The 27,980-nt window shown below is 41.0% G+C and overlaps 1 protein-coding gene and 1 long non-coding RNA gene across 4 annotated transcripts; one reads left to right on the top strand and one right to left on the bottom strand.

Annotated features, from left to right (window-relative positions):
• Positions 1-163: 163 nt before the first annotated feature.
• RPP30 (ribonuclease P/MRP subunit p30) lies at positions 164-26,809 on the bottom strand. 3 transcript variants are annotated; one of them, XM_003994205.5, is made up of 11 exons: positions 26,660-26,809; positions 25,182-25,237; positions 24,508-24,564; positions 23,787-23,861; positions 20,433-20,504; positions 13,962-14,051; positions 5,029-5,145; positions 4,424-4,453; positions 3,991-4,028; positions 3,529-3,608; positions 164-359 (listed from the first exon to the last, which is right to left on the bottom strand). In XM_003994205.5, the coding sequence occupies exons 1-11, from the start codon at positions 26,802-26,804 to the stop codon at positions 250-252; spliced, it is 870 nt and encodes a 289-aa protein (XP_003994254.2). In that variant the 5' UTR covers positions 26,805-26,809; the 3' UTR covers positions 164-249. The 3 variants fall into 3 exon arrangements, with proteins under 3 accessions (XP_003994254.2, XP_044896334.1, XP_044896335.1); XM_045040399.1 differs by having other exon boundaries at positions 26,561-26,756; XM_045040400.1 differs by having other exon boundaries at positions 164-323; positions 26,561-26,756.
• Positions 5,429-9,941, top strand: LOC123380846. The gene is made up of 2 exons (XR_006587151.1): positions 5,429-5,619; positions 8,814-9,941. It is a non-coding gene; the product is annotated as an uncharacterized LOC123380846 (long non-coding RNA).
• Positions 26,810-27,980: the final 1,171 nt, after the last annotated feature.

Below are 27,980 nucleotides of genomic sequence, written 5' to 3'. Positions count from 1 at the left end.
CAAATAATAAATAAGCCAGTCTCTGTTTTTCTCTTAAAGTATATCAAAATTCTATTAAGCTGGCAGTCTTCTTTTTTACTGCTTCACTAGGTTTTGATATTTTAATGGCTTGAATATAAAATTGTTTTCATAGACGACCAATTCCTAGCTCAAACGAAAACAGTAAAGCATACAAAGCTTTTATTTCCATTGTGGTGGACGGACTACCAAATGGAGGAAGGGAGCGCTGACGAGGACTGGGGATTCTTTTCAGCCCTCACACTTGGCTTTCTTGCAAGCTGGAAGAGAATCATCATCTGCTTCTGATGGCCGAGGTTTCTTCACTGTGGAAATAATTCCAAAAGCAGTTTTTCTAGTTTCTATAAAACAAACAGGCAAACCATAGTGTTTAAAGTTAAGACATGAGTGAAAAAGAGGTGTTTTAACAAGTTTCACACCCTGTGACTTTGCCTTACAGTATCTGTAAATGATAAAACCAGAATGAATGGCTATGGATTCTGATGCCATCCGCCATTACTACCCTCTCCCCCCAAGGTAGATAAACATCAGTATATTATTTACATCTAATTCCCTTTGAAGGGATTACTCAAGGGTAAAACTGCAGGGCAGTTCTCCTTAACGGTGCATCCATGGCATCTTCTGTAGTCAGGACCCAAGTCACAGACCTTGGCGTGGCAGACGCTTTATGCATGGTAGAAAAATGAATCAAGACAGCAAGGTCAACAGTCAACTGAATCGCTCCCATGGTGATTATGTGTGCTCACTTCATTTGACAGCACGTGCCATATCTGGGTCCCTCACTGGGTCATCAATGTACCTCTGAAGAATCAATCGTATTGTACGGTCAAGCTCCCAGCAATGCCTGTTATCTAACAGGTGTTCAATAAATACTTGTCGAGTGAATGAAGAAAATCAAGCTCACGTGTTTATCGATCTCTTGTATATTAGTGACAACAGAAAAGAATGGGAATTATGAGATGTTAGGTCAGGCTGGCAGCAGAGTTCGACTTAAATCTACCCAATTTCGGCTCAAAATATACTACTGGGCCAGGCAGAGATACCTACCTAGTGTTTCTTCCTACCGTACACTGAGAAAAGCACATTAGGGGCAAATGTAATAGAAATGGAGGCACCCAGAAGAAGCTGCATCTGCCTGGATGAATCAGGAAAGTATTGTAACAGAAGTAACACTAGGAATACAAAAGAGAGAGAGAGAGAGAGAGAGAGAGAGGAGAGAGGAGAGGATTCCTTTGCAAAAGCATGGAGAGAGAAGTAGGAAGGGCCTAGTATGTTTAAGAGACAATAAGCTGGTGTGAAGGAGGAGTGTGAAAAAAATTAGGGGGAAACAGGGCAGGAGGGGGAGCTTGTGAAGAACTACCATGCCATGAAAACACAGATCCAAATTTAATCCTTATGAAATAAGGAAGGACTAGGGAGGAGAGAGATCCATTAGCACCAAAGAAGGCGGAATCAAAGTAACTTCATGAACATAAATTTAGTTAAGAATTATTTCTTGTTTGAAGTAATAAAAGTAAAGTTAATTCTAAAGAGTTATGCAAGCATTACTTTCTCATTTATCAGGATTAATTTACCAGGTCTACTAGATCTTTGCCAGTTATTTAAAGCATTTTAGTTTTTAAAAGGGACAGAACTTCTGTCAAGGTCATTAAAATGCCAACTTCCCCTGTCCCTTCTCTACAACCTCCTTAGAATTGCTCTTCACTGGTTTCTGGAAGCCCACAGGACCCACCTAATTCTGATTCCCCATAACAAGCCTTCCAGTGTTGAGTGGCAGCTACTACGTGTGCTAAGTCTTCTGTTTTCCAGGAATGCATTCCAGCACTGCTTTTAACACTTTCTCTTATGAGGTTTCCAAGCCCTTTCAGAACCTACTGACCACCTTCTAGAAGTGCTCCTGTGTACTGCTGCCCTTCTGACATGTGGTGCTCAGGATGCTACACATCAGCTGGGACCTCATCTATGCAGAGGGTAATGAGACTTTGAATCCTCTTGCTTCAGATTCCTTTATTTCTTCTAGTGTAATCTGAAGCCGAATTAGCAATCTTAGGAACCCACCACACCACAATCTAATACTGATCTCAATGTCAACTAAAACCTGGGTAACCATACTGTCTCCTCTAGATGTGTTGATAATTCTGCAGGGACAGCGGGCATACACTGGGACTGTCACACTAGGGTGAAGATGACTGCCACCTTGAAGTCCATAGGGCTTCCTTTAGTTTAGCTTCTAGAAAAGCCGAGCTTTATATATGACCCATGTTGAATAGTTGAGTTTTTTAGAGTCAAAGGCAGAACTTCATATTTTTCCCATTACATGTTCCTATTAGTTTCCCTTTCTTGTTTAATCTATTTTGGAAAACCAATTGTTATCCAAAATCTCAAGGATTCCTTATGTTCATTTAAAACAGACAAAAATAATGGCAGAACAACCAAAGCATGAACCAACTGTTCCCTAATTTCAAGCAAATCTTGATGAAGTCCTAATTAATTTGGCCATTCCCAGAGCTAATGTGATGGAGTCTAGGCCATATAACAATCTCAAACTAAAAATGTTGAAAACTGAAGGAAAATCATCTAATTCATGGTAAGGCAATACAGTACCCAGTTCTCCCAAGTGGAGATGAGATCATTAAAATCTAGACACAACAACACGGGCCTCAGTAACTCACCTATTCATATGCCACATAACCTCATCTACATGTAGCAACCTATTTCTGAAGTTTAAAATTCATCTAGGTGATATCAAGTAAACTGGCTCGTGACCACTACTACTAATGCTAAAAATCACGAAATGAAGATAGGACAGCAGATCAAAGTGTACATTTTTTTCTTTTAATAAAACCTCATTTTCATTCTCATATGAGAATACTTGCGGTTTAATTTTTATCATCTGATGAATAGGAGGTTCCGTGGCTTCAAGTAGGGGCATTAAGGTGAGGAGGTAGATATAGGTAAATGAAATGTGAGTAAAGAGTATATATAGTGAGCACATAGGTGAGCATGTAAACAACACGTGAGAAAAAGAATCACGAGTTGTAATACGTGTGAAAAATGACTATTTGGGTTTGTTGGTTGGGTTTCGAAAATGCATCCGCGCTGTTTTGTGTTCCTAATAAATGGCTTAACATCAATTTTTCATGTTTCAGTTCTCTAAAACAGTGATTTTCAGCAGGGAAGCATGCCCCTCCGGAGAGAAGGCGGGGGAGAAAGGGAAACTAGAAGCCTATCGAACTGTAGACAGGGATACACACACACAGAGCTGGAAAAACACATTCCGTCCTTATTTCTGTAACACAGGCTATATTCATTCCACAGACTACACAGAGTAAAGCCCAAAATGAAGGGCAAAAAGCGTTGACAGGTATAGTTAAAACAAGCTGAGCGAAGGCGACCCTGAAGGAACTCTGCAGAGCAGGACGGTAAAAGCAAATATGGCTCCGCTGTCTGATAACAAAGACTGGCTCCTAAAATGGCCATTTGGTGTCTTTATTGGAAGAACCTGCTCACCTCCGTGTAGAAGCGCTGCTCGGCAGTTGGTGGACACGGCAGCCCTGGCATCACTCTCAGACAGCCCGAACAGCAACCCTCTGGTGGGGCCATTAAAGCTTTCAACCCAGCATCAGCCAAAGACAGGAGATGAACAGAAACAGAACTGCCAAGGCCAGCCCAACCTGCTCACGCCAAGAGACTCTCATTCTACAGCAGCTCTCGGCCTGAACGGAACAGGCATCTGCTAGGAGACCCGCTCTAAGCTTCAAGAGTCCCTCGTTCCCCTTTTTCTACTTCACCCTTGACCCAGAAATCAAAAGGATGAGGTTCTCTCTGGCCTGATGTAACTTGCTTTTGAAGCTATTAATTGGTAACCTTATGGTAAAAGGTTAAAAAAAATCTTGCTAAACCGCAATAGCACATCAAATTCCAAATTTCCTAAAAGAACATTTCAACAACTTCTAATTCAGAAAAGGATACAAGTTCGCCACATCGTATGGGCCTCTTATTTCTAAAGGCTAAAATAAAATGAAAAAAAAAATAGGAGAGAAGTTATTCATAATATTTCAATGATTTTACCTGCAGTAAATTAATAGGGTGCTTAAGCATCCAAAAATACAGAAATCAATTGCATAAATTTCAGTTCTTATAATTTTGATGGTTTTCTTAAGTTGCTAAAAGTTTCTAAAAGAATCTTGAAAGCATTTTAGAATAGCATAAAAACAAAATTTCATATAAACAAAAACTGTAGCCCAAAAGGAATGGGGATACATTTTACTCTTCAGCAATTACAATGAGCAAATGCAGTTCAACATGAAAATACACAATAAAGATTCATTACACGACTATTTTAAATTTTCCTCCAGATTTGTAACTTGAAAAGTGAAAACAAAGTACTCAAAAGCAGACTTACCCTTTCCGCAGCACTAGACAGAATTACATTCTACAGGACAGAAAGTGACCAATAGTATTAATCTTAGATAAATGTAAACCAAAAAAAAATTGAAATCTTCTAATACAAGTAACCAGTAATCACTTTATAACATTTTAAGGCTTTACAAATACCAACCGCTTTTAAAGATAAGGTAAAAAATCAAAGTCAAAGAATGAAAGAGCTTATCATTAACAGCAGCCTATATATAACAAGAAATAGAATAAGCCTTCCCACCAGATCTTAGAAAAGATTAATTTGTTTAAAAAACTAGTTGAAAAGGTCATATAATCTTAATTCAACTCACTGATGACAAACTAGACCATTCTTTTCACAGTAGGTAAACTGCAAATTCCTTATTGGAAGATAAAGGGTTTCAACACATCTCGCCACCCCACCTCATGTTATTTTCCTTCGATATTTTTCTTTCCCTTAAAATTTTCAGGGCTCAGTGAGATGAGAGAATTTGTTTCTGGGCCTCAAGAATTTTGTGCTTTAGGGAAAAGGAATTCGTTAAACAATTCTAGTGTATTAATAATAATTAACCGCTAGATTTGAAAAAACATCCGAAAATTATGGAACCATACCTTTCCTTTGCAGACCTGCATCAAATTGAGGGCATTGGAAATTGTGTACCTTCTCATTGTGGAATCTTTGATGGCAGGGCTGTAGACAAGTTCAAAGCCCACACCTCGGTCAATTGCCTTCACAGGAAATAAAGAAAATAAACCGTCCCGGATAAAAACACACTGCCCTACTTTATTTTCACTAAGATTCTCCCTCATCTTCCTCCTCAACCCCACCGGCCACCTCCTGCATGTCAAGGTACAGCCTTAAACAAAAGCAGATTTACACCCGGATGGCACCATCCACAGGAGAAGGTAGGTATGTGGCTCTGTTTGATCAACAGTTCATCTTGGCTGTGGAAAAGCTGACTTTATATTAACAGGAATCATGGGGAGGCTATGGAGAGCAAAGTCCCAGGGCGGGTAGCAAATGCGCCATTCCTCCATGAACTATTAAAAGGAAAATGGAGACATGCTCCCTATACTTAGGGTAAATAAACTATTTGCGATATAATAAAACCAAAAAAAAAGTAATTTGACCCATTAATGAAGAGACAAAGAAATGAAGAGCTGAAAAAAAGCTCCAAGAACAGGGGTGGGAAGACATCTCAGGTAAGCCAATTATTACATACGCTGAATGAAGGAAGTAGTGTGAAGGAAGTGCCAGGCACTGTGCTAACAGTCTTGTGCATATATTTAACCTTTATGATACCTTTATCAGGCCTTGTGGCACAGACTGCTAACTGCCCCCAGTATCTGTTCTCCCCCACTTTTTTTTTTTTTTTTTTTTGGTTCTCTCCTTTTTCTTTATTTACTAATAGAGTCCCTGAGTTTTGGCTGGGCTCATGGATGCCCAACAAAAAAGATGGAAGAAACCTGGGCTCTTGACGATTTCGCCCAGATCACCAGACAGGCTCGGCCTCCCACACAAGGAAAAGAAAACTTCTTTCCAACTTAAGGCATTCTCAATAGATAGGCATCCACAGGTAAGAAAACAGCCTGGAAGGGGTGGAAACAATTGAAATCCACCACTACACTGTTTATCTTTTCTGAGGAGTAAGTCAGTTATCTTCATCCATTCACAACAGATATGTGTTAAGCCAACCACGTGTGGAAATGGTGAGCAAAAGCTAACATGGCTCCTCCCTTTTCCGAGCTTATAGTTTAGTAAGGGGACTATCAAATAATTACACAACAGCACAAAACTTCCAACTCTGAGAAGTGCGATCAAAGAGAAATTTAGGAGTGGGTGAGGAAGGAATTGAGGCAACAGTACAGAAAGGAGCATTTTCAGAGGGAGGAGCACATGGAGAGGCTCTGGGTTGGAGGGAGTACGGGAGCACTGGGAGGAGGCTGTGGGCTGGGGAAGACAGAGTGAGGGGGCCCCTGTGGCGGGAGTGGAGGCTAAGTAGGATGGGAAGGGCCAACTCTGCAGGTCGTTAGGACTGGGGACAGGACACAGCAGTGGGAAGCATCTGAAGGATGCTACCACGGGCAATGGCAAAGTCACTCGGTTGCAGCGGTGTTCTGAATGAACAAAGGAACGACAGCAGGCACAAACCAGGCAGTATGGTCCAAGTCTGTGTGTCTGGCAAATGAATTTCTATCACCAAGAGGATGAGTTGGGGGTGGTGGGCTATGGCCGCTGGAGGTCTACTCCTGAGTGTCCACAGGGAATGGAAAAACCTGTCTTCTTCCAGAACTGGGAGCCCACCTTGATTTAATTCAGGCTCCTACTTTCTCTCCCTGAACAGACACTGCCTTTCTCCCATCCCCCAATCTTCTCTTCACTTAACTTGGCCTCCTGCCTTAAGGCTCTGAGATTTTATTTTAGATTTCCTTACATATCTGATATTAGTTAAAATTTACATGCCATTTTCCATACTGCAACCTTCCCCTCTCCCCTTTTCTGACAACTTTTTCCCACTCCTAATCCTTGGGCCTGTGTTGTTTATTTCCAGGAATGATGTCTTTGTGCCATAGTTAAATATACACCTCACTCCTCCTGCCTGTCTCGTACACTTATCGAGAGCTGGTGTCATGGTACTGTGTAAAACATGTAACTGTCTTTTATATAAAAAGTGTTTAATATATGTATATTCTGAGTACACAGTAGCTTACAGAAAAGAGGTTATGTGATAATGCTGCTCACCAAGGATTATTCATATTAAAAGGAAACAGGGTGAACTTGGCTAATTATTCAACAGAGAAACCAAAACACTTCCTTTAGCCATACTTTCAACTATCCCGTTGGCTACTTCTTTTACCAGAACTACTAGTTAGCCAAAGAAGCTGACATTTTTTCTTCATCCTTCTATTTGCTGAACTAAAACACAACACAGTTGAGTAGAGAAGAGGGGAAATAAAAAGATGTGGATGATACACACAACTGGGTGATCAGGTCATAAAGTATTCCTAACTGTATCTAAAATTTTAGCCCCCACTGGGGATAAGATCAAAATTAAAAACTCCTCTTTTTGGGGATGGGAGGAAGAAAAGTGACAATTATCAGCTTAATTAGTTTCTAAGAAAAAAGTTGCCTTTGCTCTTAGTACATTAATCAAGTTTGCTTTTATTTTTTATTTTTTTTGTTTTTTTTCAAGTTCACTTTTAAATAGCTAAAAGTCTGATACAGAAATCATACATAGTGTGCTATTGGAGGCTGTGAATATTTCCTTCATAATACTACCGTATTTTAAATTTTTAGATAGATAAAATACAGACTCATTACCTGGGCCTGCTTCTAAGACCATTCTAATGTAAATTGCCTTCCGCTCATCAAATGATTGTTCCTAACAGCCTCTTTTATGAAGAATGACGTTGCCTGCCTGATTGGCTTTTGTTCATATCTCTGACCAAGGTTCTGGAATAGGCAGATGATTAGATTTCTTTACTAATGAAAAATAACAGTCATAATGACACTACAAACCAAGGGCAGGTGTGTGATACTCGAATCGAGAAATACTGGTGGTAAAATTCCAAGAACTAAGCAAAGCTTAAGATGACAGGAAGAAAATAGGCAGTTGATTACTAGGACAGTATACGGATTCTCTGTTAATTTCATAAAAATTCTTAATTGAATTCAAAAGGATTCAACACCCTTTTGGCATGACATTTATTTAAGACAGGTAATTTGTTCATATAATTCACAAATGAAAGGAACATAAGAAAGCAGTATAAAGGGGCGCCTGGGTGGCTCAGTTGGTTAAGTGTCCAACTTGGGCTCAGGCCATGATTTCACGGTTCATGAGTTCGAGCCCCACATCGGGCTCTCTGCCATCAGCGCAGAGCCCACTTCAGAAACTCTGTCTCCCTCTCTCTCTGTCCCTCCCCTGCTCATGCTGTCTCTTTCAAAAATAAATAAACATTAAAAAAAAAAAAGAAGGCAATATAAAGTCTTACTTGTACCTCTGCTCCCATCTGCCCCATCCCCACCTCCCATAATTTCTATTAATTTGTGTCTTCTTCCAGAGTGTCTTCATACAAATAAATATGAGCAAATATGAATATATGTAATCTTTCCTCTTACTCAGAAGGTAGCCTACCACATTCTTGTTCTGACTCAAAGGGTTTTCCAGGTCAGCTCATAACTTCTGCACTGTTTTATAGCTGCATAGTATTTCATTTTAGAGGTATGGCATGTAATTAAACAAGCCTCTACTGACAGACGTTGGGTTGTTTCAATATACTTGTAGAATAAACACTAAAGTGGGATTGCTGGGTATTACGGGTTGACAACATACCATAAAAGGTATGTTGAAGTCCTGGCCTTCCATACCTCAGAATGTGACCTTATTTGGAAACAGTGTTGTTGCAGATGTAATTATTGAAGATGAGGTCACTGGCGTCTACTGGATGACTGCTGTCCTTTCAAAACGATGACCACAGGGAGAACACGCTGTGAGGACAAAGGCGGAGACTGCAGTAACGCAGCTGCAAGCCAAGGACTGCCAGAGATTACCAGCAAGCCCCGGAAGCCAGGAAGAGGGAGAAAAGGATTCCCCTACAGGTTTCAGAGGGAGCATGATCCTGATGGCATCTTGATTTCAAACCTCTAGACTCTAGAAGCGTGAGACAACGAGTTTCTGTTGTTTTAAGCCACCCAGTTTATGGTACTTTGTTATGGCAGCCCCGGAAACTAAGACACAAGGTCAGAACGTAAAGCATTTGGGATTTTGATGGTTGTCGCCAAATTACCCACTTCCCAATAGCGATCGTCCCAATTTACACTTTTCGAAGCAACGCATGAGAATGCCTGCTTTGCCTCAACCTTACGACACAGCGTATCATCAGACCTCTGGGTTTGTGCCAGTTAGGTGATTTTAATGTGAGTTTTTCCTATTCTGATGAATTTAAGTACCTTTCGTGTTGGAGAGCCATCTGTATTTCCTTTCCTGTGAAATGTCTTTTTCATTTTCTTAATCCATTTTCGAAAAGGGATTGTTCATCTGGCTTTCTTAGCTTCTCTTCTAGGAGCTCTTTATATATTAGAGAGATTAGCCTTTTGTCTCTGATCTAAGGCCAGTCTGTCATTGGTCTTTTAATTTTCTTTCTGGTTTTTATGCCACACAAAAATTTTTGAGACCGGTCAGTTTGCTAGCACTGGTGGAAGCATTGGATCGATAAAGCACTCAACACACTTAGGTTCATAATATGTGTGATGAAAAAGAAAGTTTACAGAGCACTCTCACCCAGCTCAAGAATATATGGCATGATTCCTGGAACAACTTCACCGCTTGAGACACTATTTACTGGACATTTCTCAGTGGGGACTAATGGGACCACGAAGAGAGAAATGTATTACAGTTAAAGGAAGTGCTGAGAGGAAAACATCAGAGAGCAGAACACATACAAGCACCGAAATAACTCCATAGACTGGAAGTCATTGTTGAATGGCAATAACACTGAAAAAAAAAAAAAAATCAAAGCGAGGGTAAAAGTATGTACTGCTTAAAAAAAATTCTTCTCAAAAACCTGAATTCCTAAAGATCACATTTTGAACTATGAAATTATTCTATGCTTAACAAAGAGTTCTGCTGTAAAGTGATTTTAAATAGCATTTCCCAGTGGGAAATGATAGCAGATTTAGAATCAGAGCTGAATACAATTCCCAAGTCAACTTTTGAGAGAAGAGCCACAAACTACCTGAGTCTCAATTCCTTATCTGCATAACAGAGGTCATCAACATCTACCCACCCTGCAGCTACTGGGCTAGAGCAGGTGAGTGCCCCTACACCGTAAGTTAACTACAAGTCATCTGATTGTCCAAGAAGAGGAGCTGAATTCAATTTTTTTGAAATCCAACTATCACATGGTAAAGTTGTGGTTCCATACAAGTTACCCGGGCTCCAGAAGAGGTTTGTAGATTTTAGAGGAAATCACATTAATTGATATCATGGTGCCCTAAGCACGTGGTGAAGACAACTGAGGGGTTGTGAGCTGTAAGTGGTACAAATGGAGTGCTCTGGCGTGCTGCTCTAGCCCCTCCTTCATAATCCCAACCGCCTTCTTCTTCTGTCTTTATTGAGGAATAACTGACAAATATAATCGTACATGTTTAAAGTGTACGACGCAATAATTTGGTACACATATACATTGTGGAATGGTTACCAAGATCCACATAATTTGTACAGCCCTCACCTGACAGTTAACGTAGTCAATACTTTTTTTTTTGGTGAGAATGCTTAAGATTTACTCTCAACAACTTTCAAGTACACAACGCCATTCCTATGAACTGTAGTCACCCAAGTACATTAGATCCTCAGAACTTACTCTTCCTATAACAGAAAATTCGCATCCTCCAATCATCCCAGCCTTTTGAGCTGATAACTGTCCCATGGCTTAAAGCCTCTAGGTAAAGGACTAGTGAATAAAATATCTTAATGCTTTTCACCACCACAAAGAAAAGAGTACAAATCCTATCCAAATTAAGATCTGTGCCCCATAGAGTGATCCTTATAAAGCCAACCTATCAACTTCTCATGGCCAAAGACAAGTTTACTCTCAAGTCCAAAGAAGCATGCAAGGACTAAGACTTAAGACTTAACGGTTACCCACATACTACATGTTCCATACTTTCGTGGTGAATATTATTTCCATATTTTGATGTAAACACATTGCTCCATATCTAGAATAGCTATTATGAGATACAAATAATACATACACATCCATACAACTCTCATTCCCCCTGAACAATAAGCTAGCTACCTTATTATATGTTTCCAGTTTCCTCTTTCAAATGAAAAATGGGTGGTGAATAAATTAATAGGGACTTTTCTGCCTCCTGACCAATTCACACCACAGCCTACTCCTACACTAGATGAAGACTAAAAATAATCTTGCACAGCCTTTCCTTCCACTCCATCATCTAGTTTTTATTAAACAACATATGTAAAATGTTCACACCAGATTTTTTAAAAAAGCAGACACTATGTTAAATACTGCATATCCCTCTCACTTGTCAGATTTTTACTTTTCAGAATTCTTAAATTGAAGTATGTGGGAATTAAGCCAAAAATATCCATCAGTTTTCCTGAACTTACAGATGGAACCGGACAGTGGACTGTCCTAGTGCCACCGTCCCCAGTGCCATCCTCCTCACGCTGCCACAGTGCCCCACTTCCCTCCTGGCCTCTGCTTCCTGCCAGATACTGACAACCTGCTCAAAACTAATGACGAGCAGGATTTATCCATGTTCCACGAGCTGCACCTTAGGAAGCTAAATTAGACATATATTCATTCCACGGACAAATTTTAGGAAGTATCCAGCATAGGCAAGATATTAGGGTAATTTCAAAAAGGCCCAACCCACAGGTGGTTCTCTCTAGAGGCTCACAATCAGGGTTGAACAGTAGGGCACATTCCAAAGAAACGAAGTGAGGGGCGCCCGGGTGGCTCAGCTGGTTGAGCGTCCGACTCTTGATTTCGGTTCAGGTCGTGATCTCACAGCTCATGAGTTTGAGCACCGCGTTGGGACTCTCAGCTGGAAACGTGGAGTCTGCTTGGGATTTTCTCTCTCCCTCTCTGCCCCTCCCCCACTTGTGCACACGTGCCCTCAAAATAAACTTAAAAAACCAAAAACAAAAAACTGAAAGCCTTTACCAAAACAGCCACCGAGAAGCTCTCCACTGTCATGGGGCGTGAGGAACTGTGTGCGGTGCACTGCTTTCCAGACCATAGACCTGGCCTTAGAATCCACCACATGCTACTACGTCCTCCCAGCGAAGGACACGGTTGGTAAAACCATACGTGGGTTTACTCAGGCCAAGGCCTCTGGAAAATGGCCTTCCTTGTTCATGAAGACGAAGAGAAAGGTAAACGAGTTGCAAGCTGAACAGCAACTGCCAGTGGCTGCACCTCCTAACTCTAGGGGGTGCCGTTTACGTAGAAACTGGACCGGCGGGTTGAGGTTGGTAAAAAGCCTTGGCAAACCTCTAGAGAGACTGGTACCTCTGGAGAGGAACAATACGTGAGGCCAACAAGACTGCTGTCACCTTGGGTGCTGTATTCGTCTGTGCCTTTTACCACAGGTAGCTGGGGCAGAGCAGAGATCTCATCTGACGGGGTATCGACCAGACCAGTGCCAACCCCATGACTGAAGGGCTGCACACCTTCTCCGTGCTGGCCTTCATTCTACCACACTTCATAAGCGAGCTGCTAAACAACATAGATCTCCAGCTCTAAAATGTGATGATTTGGGGTTTTCTCTTACTGTCTACTTATTTATCTATAAGTACCAGTAAGAACATGGGAAACAATGATTTGAGCTTAATAAATACTGTATGTTCAGTAGCACTCTCTATTTATCAAAAAAGCCATGGTTTATAGCTTCCCCTTTACATATATGACTTTAAAATTCTGAGTACTTTTCAAGTTTTTTAGTAGCATATTTTTAGGGGTAGAACATAAGCCAACTGAAATTTTTCCACACGGATTCAATTTTTGCACACCACATAGATCAATGTTCTCCTCTCACTGTCTCCCCCTATTCTTGGCATTGAGCCAATTCCTTAGCAGCGGCGACAGCAAAACAAAACCCAACGAAGTTGTGATTCTACAGAGACAAAAGAATAGGGGAGTTATCGATCTTGAAAAAGTGCATACATTTTTAATTTTCCAATTCTGACAGGACTGGGCATGTCATCTGGACTGTCTGCTGAACCCTTTTTCTCCTTCAAGAGTAGTTTTGGAGAATGGGAGACAGGTTTCGAGGCTGCAATTCTAAAATAACGTCCTAAGCCTCCCGCAGGATCTGGCTGCCCAGGCAAACAGCCGAGAGCGTGCTGACCTGCCGGCTATTGATGTGAGCTACTGCCACCTTTATGGTGAGAGAAGACGGACAAGAAGGTGTGACAGACGGAAGGTAAACGGCAGGGAAAAACAAGAGAAGCTACGTAGAAAGGGAATGAGAAACCTTCTATCGCAGGGGAAGGAACAAACTTCCCTGCACACATGGCCGCCCTCTTAGGTGATTATAAAAGTAACCCTGGGGCTTTTGTGCGAAACGGCAGGCATCAGTGCAGGTTTTCCTTGTGCTTGGACTTTGCCTACGGTGCTTTCCGTGCCCTGCTCCTTCCTGTTCCTACCCGTCCTAGCTCACTGGTGCCTCAGGAACCCTCGATGTATTTTTTCCCCCCTACCTCTTCGTTCTCAACTTCCCAGTCCCCTTCATGTTCCACGTTCAGGCTCTAAGTGTCTGTCATTATGGCTATCCTTTTAAGAAATATCCTTCATAAACTCGGGTTTCTAAAGCCTTTTAAAAACATCTCAATAATTTACTGGATAGTTTTTAAGTTCCCTTTCTACCTTTGGTCAGCTTCCAAAAATAAAATCCTCTTTTCTAAACCGCGTTTGCTTTTTCCTTCTAAAGAACACTAGTTCCTTTTGCCCCTTTTCCCGTTTGTTAGTGCAAATCTGTACAGATTCACATGTGGAATGGAAAGTATGACACTTACCACATTAATAGGGGGTCTTTTGAAGTAAAATGGTAGTTTCTCTGTTACAGTTATGCAGACTAAATCCACATCTAAATGTGTACAAGCAACCTGTCAAGAAGAAAAAAAAATAGGTAAAGCCAAAGGAAAAACTGGTTCATCTTAAGAAATATGGTTGTACTTGATTTAAAGGAATATAAATAGACGTGGTTCACTCCAGAGGCATCATAATGGTTCTGTGTTGAAATGTGTCTGTCAGTGATTAGCCATTCCTTCACGTTTGGGTGAAAGGTCTAATTGTAGTCTAGCTGAAGCAGTGATATGTCCACAGACCATCTCAACAGACGGAGCCTAGAGACCCTCTAACTCATGGTCTGCTACATAAGGATGGGTTGCTAAGAGAGGCTCAGTTTCTGGAAAGTAACTTCAGATTGTTCCAGAAAAGAAGCAATTAGTTGTTCTGAAATCCAAGGGGGAAAAAAAAATAAGCCAAAGGAATATAGGCATGGTCCATTTATTCCACAGATTTATTTTTGTGCCAGGAATCACCCCAGGCCTGTGGCTACCATCAGTCTACTGAGTGGCTGGAGGAACACTAACATGGCCCTACCAACAGCATTCTGTTCAAATTCTAACAGAAATAGTCTACATAAATGGTCCAAGCAGAGCTGTTACAAATCAAATGATACTGAATCCATTTTTCAACTTTTAGTTTCCTTTTCCTCTGTTCTAATTTTTGCTCTTATTTACTGATCAATAGTCAGCTTTTACTTCGAAATGGCTTACCAAGAACAAAACAAAACAAGTAGATAAGGAAAACAGGATAAATGGAAAATCAGGGAAGCAAACAAAGCTGGGGAAAGGTTACGAGCATGAGTATAAGGCCAAAACCACTGCTAGAAGATGCAGATCTGGCTCTGACTTCACCATGACTTGATTTACGGTGACAGAATTGGCCATTTCGTACCGTGTTAAAAATAAGCCTTACTGACAATGTGGTGCATATAGGCTTGATGAACAAATTCAAACTGCCAGGATGGCTATGCTGGCAAACCAACATCAGGGACATGCACGGAGGGGAAGGACAGGGTAAGGAAGAGGGGTAAAGAACATGCAATAATGTCCCCCATATGACTGGCCTGGCCTTCTACCAGTGACAGGAATGTCACACCTTGCCTTTTTTCTTCAGAATTCCCACTTTGGTCATTCCTACCCCCACAGCAGGGCTTTAGGAAGCAAGCAGTGATCAGAGACTGCTTGGCTTTAGACAGTCATAGTAACTTAGTAAGCCTGGGAAGTAATGTTGTTTTGGCAGAAACATTTGGCTTATAAAGAATCTGCCCCATCCCAAATGCTACAGCTGTCCAACTCATAAAAGACTCATTGAAAATTTGATAAGAATGGATGAAAAGCTCCGAACAGAAGACAAAACAAGTTCAGCTTCTGGTCACCATTTTCAAACTACCAGAATAGCAAAGATCAAAAAGTTCAGTAATCCATTGCTAACAAGGGAATGAATAAACAGGCACTCACTGGGTCTTTAAATTAGTACGGGGTCTTGAAAAGCATTTTAGCAAAAGGTATCAAAATTTTAAACACACATCAGCAATTTCACCTGTAGGAATATATCCTATAGAGACCCTCTAGAAATATATTCTATAGCCATCTGCCCTACAAATGCTCGAGAATACTAATTAGTGCAAGGACAGTCACTGCAGTATCAATCACAAAAGACACAACTAAATATCCCTCTATATTAAATAAATTACAGTCCCTGTAAACAATGGAATATGCTGAGTCCTTCAAGAGAATAAGGTACATCTCTAATTGATATTATGGAACCATATACACTGTTAGATGAAAAAAAAAAAGCATGGTGTTAAGAAGGGAAGGAGGGAGCGGAAGGAAGGAGTAGGTAAATATCTATTTCTAAGATACACAAAAGCTGTTAGTAGCGGTTGCCTCTGGAGACAAGGGACAGAATTTTAGGTAGGAAGAAAGCGTACTTTTCATTGCACACTGCTCTATATTGTTTGAGTTTATTATCATTATTTTTCATTTAAAAACAGATTCACTTTTTAAAAGTCTGTTAAGCATTCTTCCCCACAATAAAGCTAAATTAGGTTACATTTTAACTTATGTATTGCTTTTCCCCCTCTTATGTAACATAACAGCAGCTAATTCAAAAATATCTCTTGTGTTGGTGTAAATACGTGTATTATAATAAACGCTCAGTTGCTCCATCTAACACCTCAAATGTAAAATGTCTCAAGCCGAATTCTTTTGTTATTTTTCTATTAATACAACTGTTTAATTGATACATTTCGATAACTATAAAATAAGAGCTAATTTCACATTCTAATGAGATACTTTCCAAATCATTAAAATGGACTAAATTTTGTTCAAGTAATATTTGCAATTAAGAACTCTATTATGGTGGTTTTGGCAAGTTGCGTATGAATTCGTATCAACTGTTCTTCACCTTTTTTCTTTTTTTTTTTTTTTTTTTGGCCAAGGACTCCTACAAGGATTTAAGGGGTTTGCACGTACCCCCAGATACATTTACCTTTGATTCTATGAAACAAGGGAAACAGGAGGGTAGAGATTCAGTCTTCCCCAAATCCCCTTCACGGGTGTCAGTTTAATACATGGTGGTACTTTATGATAAGTAACATGCAAGAGAGAGCCAGACTTACCCAGGGAAAAGAGAGATGTCCATAAACAGTACCTCTCAATCTAAAGTGTGTGTGTGTGTGTGTGTGTATACATATATGTACGTATATATGTAAATATATATATACAAACTCCATTTATTTAAAATGGAGATCACCAGGCCTTCCTCCCAGTAATAAAGTCAGTAAGTAGGGCCTAATAACCTGCATCTTACAAACACCCCTATCAATTCTGAAGCTGGTGGAGTCAGGCGACAGCTGGAGAAGCAATGCCTCACAAGGTACTCTGTCTCCTCAAGGGCCTCAGGTGTTCGGAGCAGACTCTGCAACACAGCTCTTCAAAGGGTAAGGCACGGATTTTGGAAGGAAGAACTAAACAGAACTTCTAGTTCCATTTACTTTTAATTCATTCTCTTAAAATCTGTTTTGTGTGTGTATATTCTTTCGTAAATCACACTGATATAATGGAACATACAAACAATTTATACGAAAATAAACATACATGTACTGGGGATGAAGGTTCAGTATCTTTTTAAATCGATAGGGAGACCACTTTGGCGACCACTGCACTAAATAACTTGAATTCTCCTCGCGTCTCCTCCAGTTACTTTAAATCTCAAATGGGAATAACTAACTCAAAAGTTCCTGAAGCTTCTATATAACACTGTCTGCCAAATTCCACTGCCACCTCCCATCCCAAGAAGCCTCGGCTAATGGACTCCCCTCACAATCTTTCATCTCTGCCTTATCCCCTGGGGTAACTATGGAGAGGGAGGGTTTATCCATGAGACATCTTCCAGACACTCAGAATGGAAAATCATATGTTATTTCCCATGGAAACAATGCTATTTAAGGTGGTTAGGTTTTAAACTACTAATTGTTAACATATGTGTGTGTGTTTGCTTTTATGACTCATTTTAGAGACCTCAGTTTTAGAACATTACATCTACAAGGACGCTTGTTTAAATTCTAGATAATCAACTTAAAAACCAAACAAATAAAATCCCTTATAGAATACAACCTGTTAAGAAACAAACTGCTTGCATCTGACCCAATTCCAGACCGTGATATACCTACGTTATGATTAAAAGAAAAATGTCTTTTTTAAATTGATTTTCTGTGGAAAACAGGGAGAGTGCTAACTTCAACTGTGTCTTAATGAATGGGTAAGATCTGGACAGAGAAGAGGAAGATGTTCCAATTTCAAAAACTGTCACCACGTCACTTTCTGAGTATATCTGTATAGTCAATTCCAAATATCTTGCATGTTATTTATAGCTTTAATCATCTCCCAGAGTATTTCTGACAGTTCTCCCACCATATAAAGCATGTGTTCATGCTTTTGAAGTCACACTTTTGAATAATCTGAGAAGAACAAGGATAGCTGAACCTTGAATGTGAGGGTTAGGGGCGCCAACCCCCCACTTCTGACTCTTTAAAAACTTAACTACGAATAGCCTACTATTGACTAGAAGCATTACTGATTACATCAAGGCCCGATTAACAGGTTCGTATGTTTTATGTATTAGATACACTATTCTCATAGCAAAGCTAGACCAAAAAAAAAAAAAATTAAGAAAATCATAAGGAAAATACGTTTACTTATACATTTATTCAATGTATTTATTGAAATTACATTGTACATTTATTGAATGTATTTATTGAATTACATTGTACATTTATTCAATGTATTTATTGAAAAAACTGCATAAAAGTGGACCCGTGCAGTTCAAGTCCATGTTGTTCAAGGATCAACTGTAGTAAGATGAAATGGCTAAATGAAATTTTAATGTACTCTAAAACCTAAAGTCCTGGCTTTACCACATACTACCTGAGATTAACAGCAAATCATTTAGCCTCTCAATTTTCTCTTCTAAAAAATGGTGATAATAAAATATATCTGTCCAGTTTACTCCCGGGATTGTTGTGTTAAAGATAATACATAGAAGTCTTTGGAAGTATATATAAGTGTATGTCTTTTTTAAGTGTTTTGTTTGTTTCTCCAATCACCAGTAAATGGCTATGGAAATGAAAACTGTGTGCTTCAGAATCAGTTCAACAAACAAATGGACAACACAAAATGAGGTACACAGCCAACTTTCAGTCTACATTATAACTAAGTTGCTGTTACTTAATAACAAAACTAAGTTGCTATTTAAAGAAGCTCCATGTGGGGCGCCTGGGTGGCGCAGTCGGTTAAGCGTCCGACTTCAGCCAGGTCACGATCTCGCGGTCCGTGAGTTCAAGCCCCGCATCAGGCTCTGGGCTGATGGCTCAGAGCCTGGAGCCTGTTTCTGATTCTGTGTCTCCCTCTCTCTCTGCCCCTCCCCCGTTCATGCTCTGTCTCTCTCTGTCCCAAAAATAAATAAACGTTGAAAAAAAAGAAAAAAAAATTTATATAAAAAAAAAAGAAGCTCCACACACCCATGCCTCCTCCTTAGGGTTTCAACACTGAATGAGAGTCTCCTGTGGAACCTGAAAAAAAAGATACTCAAACCCAAGACCTACTAGATCAGAATCCTGAGTAGTGGGAGATCTGACATTCCTGATTTTTAAAAATTCCACAAGGGCCTCTTGAAAGCAGAACCACTTGATCCAACTCATCTTTTCCTGAAACAAAATTCTTGAGAATTACTATAATTGGGTATTTTACGAAGGGAATCGTCAAGAATTTTTTTAAAAAGGCATTCAAAGATAATTTGTGCTGTTTCATTCATTTGTGCTAATTCATTTTGTGTGAATTAATATGAATAATTAAGAATTGATAGTTGCCTTAAAAACTAAATGTAATCACACATCAGCCTCCCTAGTCAACAGCTCCATCTACTGGATAAACTTAAAGGAAAACTTCCTATAATTTTAGAACAGACTTTGCTTAAAGATTAACCATGCTGTAAAATTAAAACATCAAATACCAGTACATTTTTTTCCCTACAATATCCGTTGGGTGGATATAGGTTTGGTAGATGGCTATTTTCTTGCATCTAGATGAAGACAACACTCAGAACTTTCTGCTGTACCTATTACACAGAGTAAAACATATTCCTGGGGAAAAAAAATTACAGTTGGATTTTTTTCTTTCCTGTAATCACTTAAAATGCCCAGTGTGAAAAAAAATAAAATAAAATGAAAAACAAAACAAAATAAAATACTCAATGTATTTGTTCTCAATTTGACTAAATGACCAGACATGTTTAACAACCTTTCCTCCTGAGAAGTCATGGAAATGGCAATTTTCAAAGTACAAAGGGAATGAAATTCATAAAGGCTCTCAGAACAGGAAGGGTAATAGTAGGAGCAGATGGCTGATGCTGAAGGATTTCAAAGACTAAAGGCTGACTAATCGTGCTGGCATATGGACCACACCTCAGAACATGCAAAGGAGAAAGCTAACAACAGAGAGGAGACCTTTTATGCCATAGTAGAACTTTGCACCTTTCTCTCCTCACAGGCAGCAGTGAGCAGCATGGAGGGCAGAAACTGAAGTGATTTCTGAGCTAGAAAGAGACGGACCAATATTTACCTAAGGGCAGTTCCAAATGGATGAACGAGTAAGTGAATGAAGCAGAGAAAAAGAAACAGAAAAAAACCCAGAGGGACTCTTTCAATCTGAGCCCATAAAATACCCAGCAAGATGAATAAAACAAAACAAAAAACCACATGCCACCTAAGCACCCTCTCATGAAATTCCAGAATTCCAAGCGTAAATGAAAAATCTTAAGTTTCCAGACGGAGTGAAACAGGGCACCTGCAAAAGCACAACATCAGACTTCTGACGTAAAATAACAAATCCTATTTTCTTTCACTAACCGTTACTTACATGGAATAGTTTTTCTGTCTTTGGAAAAACAGCAACGATATCATACAGCCGGACCCTTGAAGACGTTGCTCTCTGGCAATACAAAAAGAATGTTATTGTACAATAACGAATACACACGTGGAATTCTGACTCATGGCCTAGCTGCACTTACATTTCAATCATGCAATACTTCTTATATGCCATTTCTGCTTTGTTTTGCATGCTGACAGAAAAGACTGCCTAAGCACATGAGATTTTAGATCCCACCAATTATTCTCCTTCCTACATTGTTACACTGTGCCTGGGTACCAAACTGTGCTTGAGATAGAAGAATCAAATTGGATAGCTCTTGCTCCTACAAGGGAGTGGAGGAGCCTGCCACACAGTGAGCATCTACTGTGTGCGGGGCACGAGGGATACAAAATCATTTAAGGTGTACCTCTGCTCTCGATGAACTCACCATTTTTTTGTGAGACAAGAAATACACGTACTAAGTATGATACCATCAGGTTCACAATGAGAATACTCTTAACTAGAAATTGAAATGCTAGATGTGCAAGAATATACCTGACAGTCCTAGGACAGAAAGGGAAGAATACTGGCGTGCCTGGGCGGCTCAGTCGGTTAAGCGTCCGACTTCGGCTCAGGTCATGATCTCGCGGTTTGTGATTTCGAGCCCTGCATCGGGCTCTGTGCTGACAGCCTGGAGCCTGCTTCAGATTCTGTCTCCCCCTCTCTCTGTCCCTCCCATGCTGATGTTCTGTCTCTCTCTGTCTCTCAATAATAAATAAACGTTTAAAAAAATTTTTTTAAAAAGGGAGGAATATATCAGTTAAAGAGTTACTGCTTAAAAACGAAAATCCCCAACTTAAGCTGTATGTGTGTGTATATGAAAAGGCTGGAAATCCACGCAGCTGACCCCTGAAGACGGGTTTGCAATGCACAGGTCCACTTACACATGGATTTTTTTTTTTTTTTCAATAAGTATACTACAGAATTATAAATGCATTTTCTCTTTCTTGTGTTCTCTTGATAACATTTTCTTTCCTCTGGCTTATTTTACTGTAAGAATATGGCGTATGATACATATAGCACACCAAATGTGTGTGAACTGTTTATGTTATCAGTCAAAAGTCATACACGGATTTTTAACTGCGTGGGGTAGGGGTGGGGTGTCGGTGCCCCCGACCTCAGTGTTGTTCAAGGGTCAACTGTATACTCCAACGGCCTCTGAATGATGGGATAATATGTGATATTTATTCTTTGCCTGTTTGCACCTTTAAAATGTTTACTTCTTACTTGGTAAAAAGAAAAGGCATTCTAAAAACCAGAAGACGAAAGGGGAGGGGTGAAGAGAAGCTGAAGCAGCCAGGAAAAGCTGCTGGGAAAACCCATGCTAACACAGGGCAGCTCCTGGTCTTAGGAAAGTCCAGATCTAGGATTCTTTGCCCTCTACTTGGCCTCTCCCAATTGGAAATGGGACAAAAAGGGGCCACCAGGATATTATGGTAACAAGAAAAAAATGAACGTGTTTGTGACCCACCAGAAGTCGGCTCCTTTACACCTACCTGGGCCTAGACCACCAGAACCCTGTCTTGCAGCTGTATAAAATCCCCAAGTTTGGCTTTCCACAATTTCTCTAGCAACACTAATCATTATAAAGGAGGCCAGCCTTTCCCTGATGACTCCTTTTCTATGGCAAAGGAGTCTGTTCCAGCTCCCGATAAAACTCAGTTTCTCAGGGATCTCTCTTTCTCTCTCCTTCGTGAGATTCTTCCCATTCCCAGGAGTACCTCCCTCTCCCACCTGACGAACCCAGACAGCAGGTTCTCATCCAAACTTCCCTGTGCCTTCTGTTCCCCTGTGGAGTCAGTTTCTCAAGCAAAGTCAGCATCACACGCCATCTGCACTTCCTCACATCCCTACCATTTCCATGGAGATGGTTTTTGCTAAGGCAACCAAGGAGTTCCTTGGCAATAAATCCAAGACATGTTTTAGCCCTTCTCCTGCTGGACTGCTTGGGCCCACTGATGCTGCTCACCCTTCCTCACTTTGCTCACTGTCTTCCTATTTCTTACAGTCCCTCCTCAGTCTCCAATCCTAGCTCCTCCTCCTCTGCTCTACCACTAAATGCTGAAGTTCCTCAGGCTCTGTCCTAGAAGTTCTCTTTATATACATTGCACTTGGGCCAGGGATTCTCATCCATTGCCATCACTTCATTTGTTCTCTACAGGGTGACCACTTCCAAATCAGTATCTTTAATCAGACCACTCTTCTGAAGGCTACACCCCTTTTTCCAACTGTGCATTTGACCTTCACAATAATGTTCCAAACATGATGCCCTCAAACCTGCTCTTTGTACATCCCTTCTCAGGAAAGGGTACCGCCATCTACCTAGGAGGGTGCTTAGGCCATGCCTGGGGAGTCATTATTCTATATCTAATCAACCACCAAATCCTGTCAACCACCCCCCACCCCATCACTCTGTCCAGTCAACCATCAAATCCTGTCAATTACCCCCCACTCCATCACTCTGTATCCAGTCAATCATCAAATCTGTCAATCACCCCCCACCCCATCATTTTGTATCCAATCAGTCATAAAATTCTGTCAATCCCCCCCCCCCCACCACCACCTCACCAAACCTCTCAAATCCACTCAACCCCTCTGATCCATTCCTAATAATGCAAACATCATAATTTCACTTCCTCAGTTAAAACCTTCAAGGGCTTACCCAACTGCTCACCCTTACCTACCTCCCTAACCTCATCTCAGGTTAACCAGCTCACTAGGCTCAGCCCTACTGGTATTGTTTCATTTCCCAGAACACACCATGTTTTCCTTGGATCCAGGACCTGTACATAATCCATCCTGTGTGGGAACACTCTCTCTTCTGCTCAGTACTATGTAACACTTACTGGTTCTTCTGGCCCCAGTTGGAGTATCAACTTCCTTAGGTTGGCTCCCCCATTACACACTCCCAGAGCATCCTTTATTTACTGCCTCCACCTTTTTTAAATATTCCTCACATTTTAAATTATTTGTTTAGTGCCTGTCTTGCCCATTAAACTATAAACTTCCTAAGTTCAATAACTGTGTATTATTCACAGCAATATCCCCAGCACCCACCTTAGGTCTCATTCATGTAAATTCAGCGAATAGCAGTTGTCAAAGGATTCTTTAATTATGGTATCCCTATATATGTGCCAAGAGTAGAAGAGATTGTTATGCTGTGTGGATTCTGAGGACAGGGAGAACAGGCAGGTGTCATGCCCGGGGGCAGGGTATGTCAGAAGGGGGTGAGATGAAAACACTGTTACAACACTGTTCAACCAATACAACTTACATGGTCAAAAAGAAGCAAAATTAACTTACCAAAACATTGCAGTGAGATGGATCCGAAACGATAATTGTCAGTCTAGTTAAAACTTTAATCGGTCTTGATTTTCCCTATAATCAAAACATTCTATCAAAAAAAGCTCAAAATACAAATGAATGATTTTCCATTTTGGAAAATGGCCATTAAAAGGCACTAGCAATAGGGGCGCCTGGGTGGCTCAGTTGGTTGAGCGTCCAACTTCAGCTCAGGTCACGATCTTGTGGTCTGTGAGTTCGAGCCCCGCGTCGGGCTCTGGGCTGATGGCTCGGAGCCTGGAGCCTGCTTTCCATTCTGTGTCTCCCTCTCTCTCTGCCCCGCCCCCGTTCATGCTCTGTCTCTCTCTGTCTCAAAAATAAATAAACGTTTAAAAAAAAATTTTTTTTTTAATAAATAAATAAAAGGCACTAGCAATAAAGGGTAGGAACGATCAGTAAAACCTATTCTTCCTTCTCAAGGAATTTATAATATAATAAGTGAAATAAAGACATACATATGTTAAACTACACAATGAGATTCTTTAAAGGTTATAGGACTTCAGGAAAAAAGACCATTAAGGAAGTATTGACTCGATAGTATTGACTTGATTCCTTCATGAAAGGGCTGAGTCTTGATGGAAAAGTAAGGCAGGTAGGAAGGAGCAAAGCAGGTTAGAGAACCCTACATAAAACTGGGCATGTCTGAATAGGTATTATACTTCTTAAGCAACAAAATACCCACCTGTACAATTGGCAAAGTTGTAAAGAGTTCAGACACAGCTATTGGTTTTTCAATTTCCTACAACAAATGATAAACAGTTACCCTAGATTTTACATGTGAATGGAGTGAAGCGTAATGGAAAACTTACAAGGGCTTTTCAGAAAAGTTCATTTCTGGCATCCAGAAACACTAAATATATTTTTTGTTTTGTTTTGTTTTGTTTTGTTTTGAAAGGAAGAAAGCTGATAAGCTGAGAAGCAGCTGAGAACATCAACGGATGAAAGGGATGAAAAATCGTTTTTAGACTGGAATAATCTATAAGGTACAGCTGTTGGCCTAGAGAAACATACATATTTACTAGCATGTTTAAGAAGGAAATCAATTAGTAACGAGTCCAAGTCAGTAAAATAAAAAGGACTAAATACTGTGATTACCATTCAGTCAATAAAATATACTTTTAAAAGTTATCGCAAGTTATTTAATTAACATCAACTCAACTTCCAGAATCCTTCCATCTGCCCTGGTACTTGACAGAAAACTCTGCATCTCCCCCACTGTTAACATACAAAATAAGATAGTGCCAAAGAGCTTGCCTTTAAGAAATATGCTCATCTGTAGCTTCTATGTTACCAATATAAACAAAAACAATTGTAAAAGCTGATTATTATTAACTTCAGAAAATGTTCTTTACCTACCTGTTTCTTTTCCTTAAATTCAACAACATGATTGATGGCAACAACTGAATAGCCCACTGAAAAGAAAAACTGAACATTCTTGTTAAATGTAACAACCTCTTTCCTGTACACATAGGCTCAGCCTGACTCAGGTCAAGATTAGGGGTCAAGAGGGACCATGTGAGCTCTGGCTTCAGACTGCCTTCTTCCCAGTCGAAGCATTACCACTTACAAGTTGCTCAACCTCGAGTTTCAGGTTCCTCAACTATCAAATGGTGCTAACAACAGAACTTCTCTTACAGGGCTGTCATGAAAATTAAGATAATAAGCAGAGATGTTTTAGAGCAGGTGCAGGCACAGAGGCAGGGCTCTGTTTGACCTCTGTGGTGTATTATTAGCGTGACAGCTTTTTTCTCGCTCATTTCTTTTGCTTTTTACCCTTACTACTTCCTGCAGAGGCCCTTTTTCTAGGGAGAAATGGAATAACAAGTCCCTCACACCACTGCTCACTTCCCCTTTCCAGCTATCCACCATCAATAGATTGGGAACTCTGTGAGGGCAGGGCCTGCCTTTATCAGCCTCAAGGCGGCACTGTTAGGGACATTCAGACAACCAAAAATACGTCTAAATCATGACTCCTATCTTCAAGTTATTTAAACACCAATGGGGATGACAGGATACTAATATTAAAAGATAATGCTTATTAATGCCAAAAGAGTGGTTCTCCCTCTCATCAGATTTGGTCCAATTCCCTTCCTTCCTTCCCCTCTCAAATAGTTATTGAGCATCCAGTATTTGACAGGCTCTGCAGAACCTCTTTATTTTTAAACCTCTCTATCCTCACACTTTACAGTGGAAGGAAGAAGGCAGCAGTCACGATTAACTCCAATAATTAAAATAGGATCTTATCTCTCAGGGCTTCTGCTTCCCTTGGATTCAAATATGAGTAACATTCGAACACGCTGGCCATGCTGCTTCCCTCCCTAGTACGACCCCACCACCCTCCCCTTTTTAATAACAGTATTCCAACAATGTCACCCTCAGGTCCCTGCCCCCTTCTCTGAATCTCCACAGCATTCCCCATCAGTGCACCCGTTTGCCATATTGCTGCGATACTGCCATGAGGCAGGAAGGTGGGGGGTGGGGGGTGGGGGGTGATACTAAAAGTACAAGCTAAGCATATGTATATACTCGGAAGCCCTGGCCTTTTCCATCCATCAGCCGTGGGGCTCTACGCAAATCTCCCATCCTCTCAGAGCCTCAGTGTTCCTCAACGTGCAGGAGAGAAGGAGCTAGACTGGATAAAAGCTCCCAAGTGCCTTCGAGTTTCCCGCGCCCGGGATCAGAGCAACACCGCGGGGGCATCAGCTTCCAGGGACATCCCAGAGATCCCAGGAGACCTGGACGAGGACAGGCCCCGGGCTCCTCCTGATTGTGGCCGACGGTCTGAGGGGCAGCGAGGCTGGGCAGGCACCGCCGCCCGCGCCTGGGAGACTCACGGTGAGCGGCGTTCTCCACCAGCCCGCGCAGCGCCTTCAAGTCGGAACCCGCTCTCAGGTCCAAATCCGCGAACACCGCCATGCTGAAGTCACATGAGCGCCGCGCGCCCGTTAGCGCAGTCGCGGGGCCCGCCCCCTCTGGCATCCTGGGAATTGTAGTTGACCTGCACAGTCCGCCCCTCCCTCCTCCTAAGTAGTCACTTCAAGGTTATAAGGCGCTTGCCTCGCCTTCAGGTACCAACAAAAGTTAGTGCGTCCGAATCAGCAACCTCGCTCCAATCCTTTGCCTCCTTCTGAATGAAAATGTTTGGTTCCCCCCGGAGGGGTTCACAACCCTCACCATTCCTCCTAGAAAATACTGTAGAAAGTGATTCTTTCGAAATGCACGCTTACAACGTTTATTGAGCGCCCGCCACGAACCAGACCCTTTTGCCAAGAGCTAGAAGCGCTTTCGAAACACTCGTGAGAAACCCTTTTCCCTCCTCCTGAAGTCCATTCCGTTGTTTAAAATGGACTTGCCGAGAAGAGGGAGAACTGACCAGAAGACCTCGGAGAAAGCGTCATTTTGCCAATCAGAACGCGTGGTGCCCAGCACGCTGCTTAGTCTTGCGGTCGACATCTGCAGCCACGAGAGGGCAGGGCTCTCTCTGGGACGAGCGGTGAGCTCCAGTAGTGGTTTAGCCAGACACGTTCGACAGGGGAGGTGCAAAACTAAAATGGGTCGGTTTTCCATCTGCTAAGTGTACAAGGTGGTGTAATTCCCACACATTTGATGTTTCCACATTTTTGGACCTCGTATAAATGAACTTTTGAAGACTGAAAAATCAATTATCCGACAACGTAAAATTGTGGAACTATAGTTTACATCGGTGCTTCTCAAACCGTGCGGAAGGGCCAGTCTAACTTCCACCCCATCCTATGGTACCTTACCCCACCTCCTAATTCTTCGCGGACCAGTCGTGGTGCCTTGTGAATTACCGGTGAGGAGCTCCTGCCTCAGAAAACTAATTTGACAACAACCGAATTGCCCTACACTCGACGGAGTAAGAAGACACCACTGATTGGGGGCTTGCATATCCAGACAATACTAAAGTGCTGTAAACGTTTCTAAACATTTTCAATTTAAGTACTTAAAACAAGGTAGAGTCAATGGATCACACCTTGATTAGTCCTCTTTTACAGGATTTCTTTCCTGATTTCAGAAGGGAATTTTAAGAGGGATCTGTTCCGTGTAGTAGCACGCAATTCTCCTTTTGTTTAAATTTTATAAAGAAGAAATATTTTGCTTTTTCTCATACTTGATATTTTCTCAGAAGAATTT

This window comes from Felis catus, chromosome D2 (assembly GCF_018350175.1).
Source record: "Felis catus isolate Fca126 chromosome D2, F.catus_Fca126_mat1.0, whole genome shotgun sequence".
In the NCBI taxonomy this organism is placed as follows: domain Eukaryota; kingdom Metazoa; phylum Chordata; class Mammalia; order Carnivora; family Felidae; genus Felis; species Felis catus.
The sequence above is the reverse complement of the archived record's forward strand: the minus strand, read 5'-3'. Positions and strand labels throughout refer to the sequence as shown.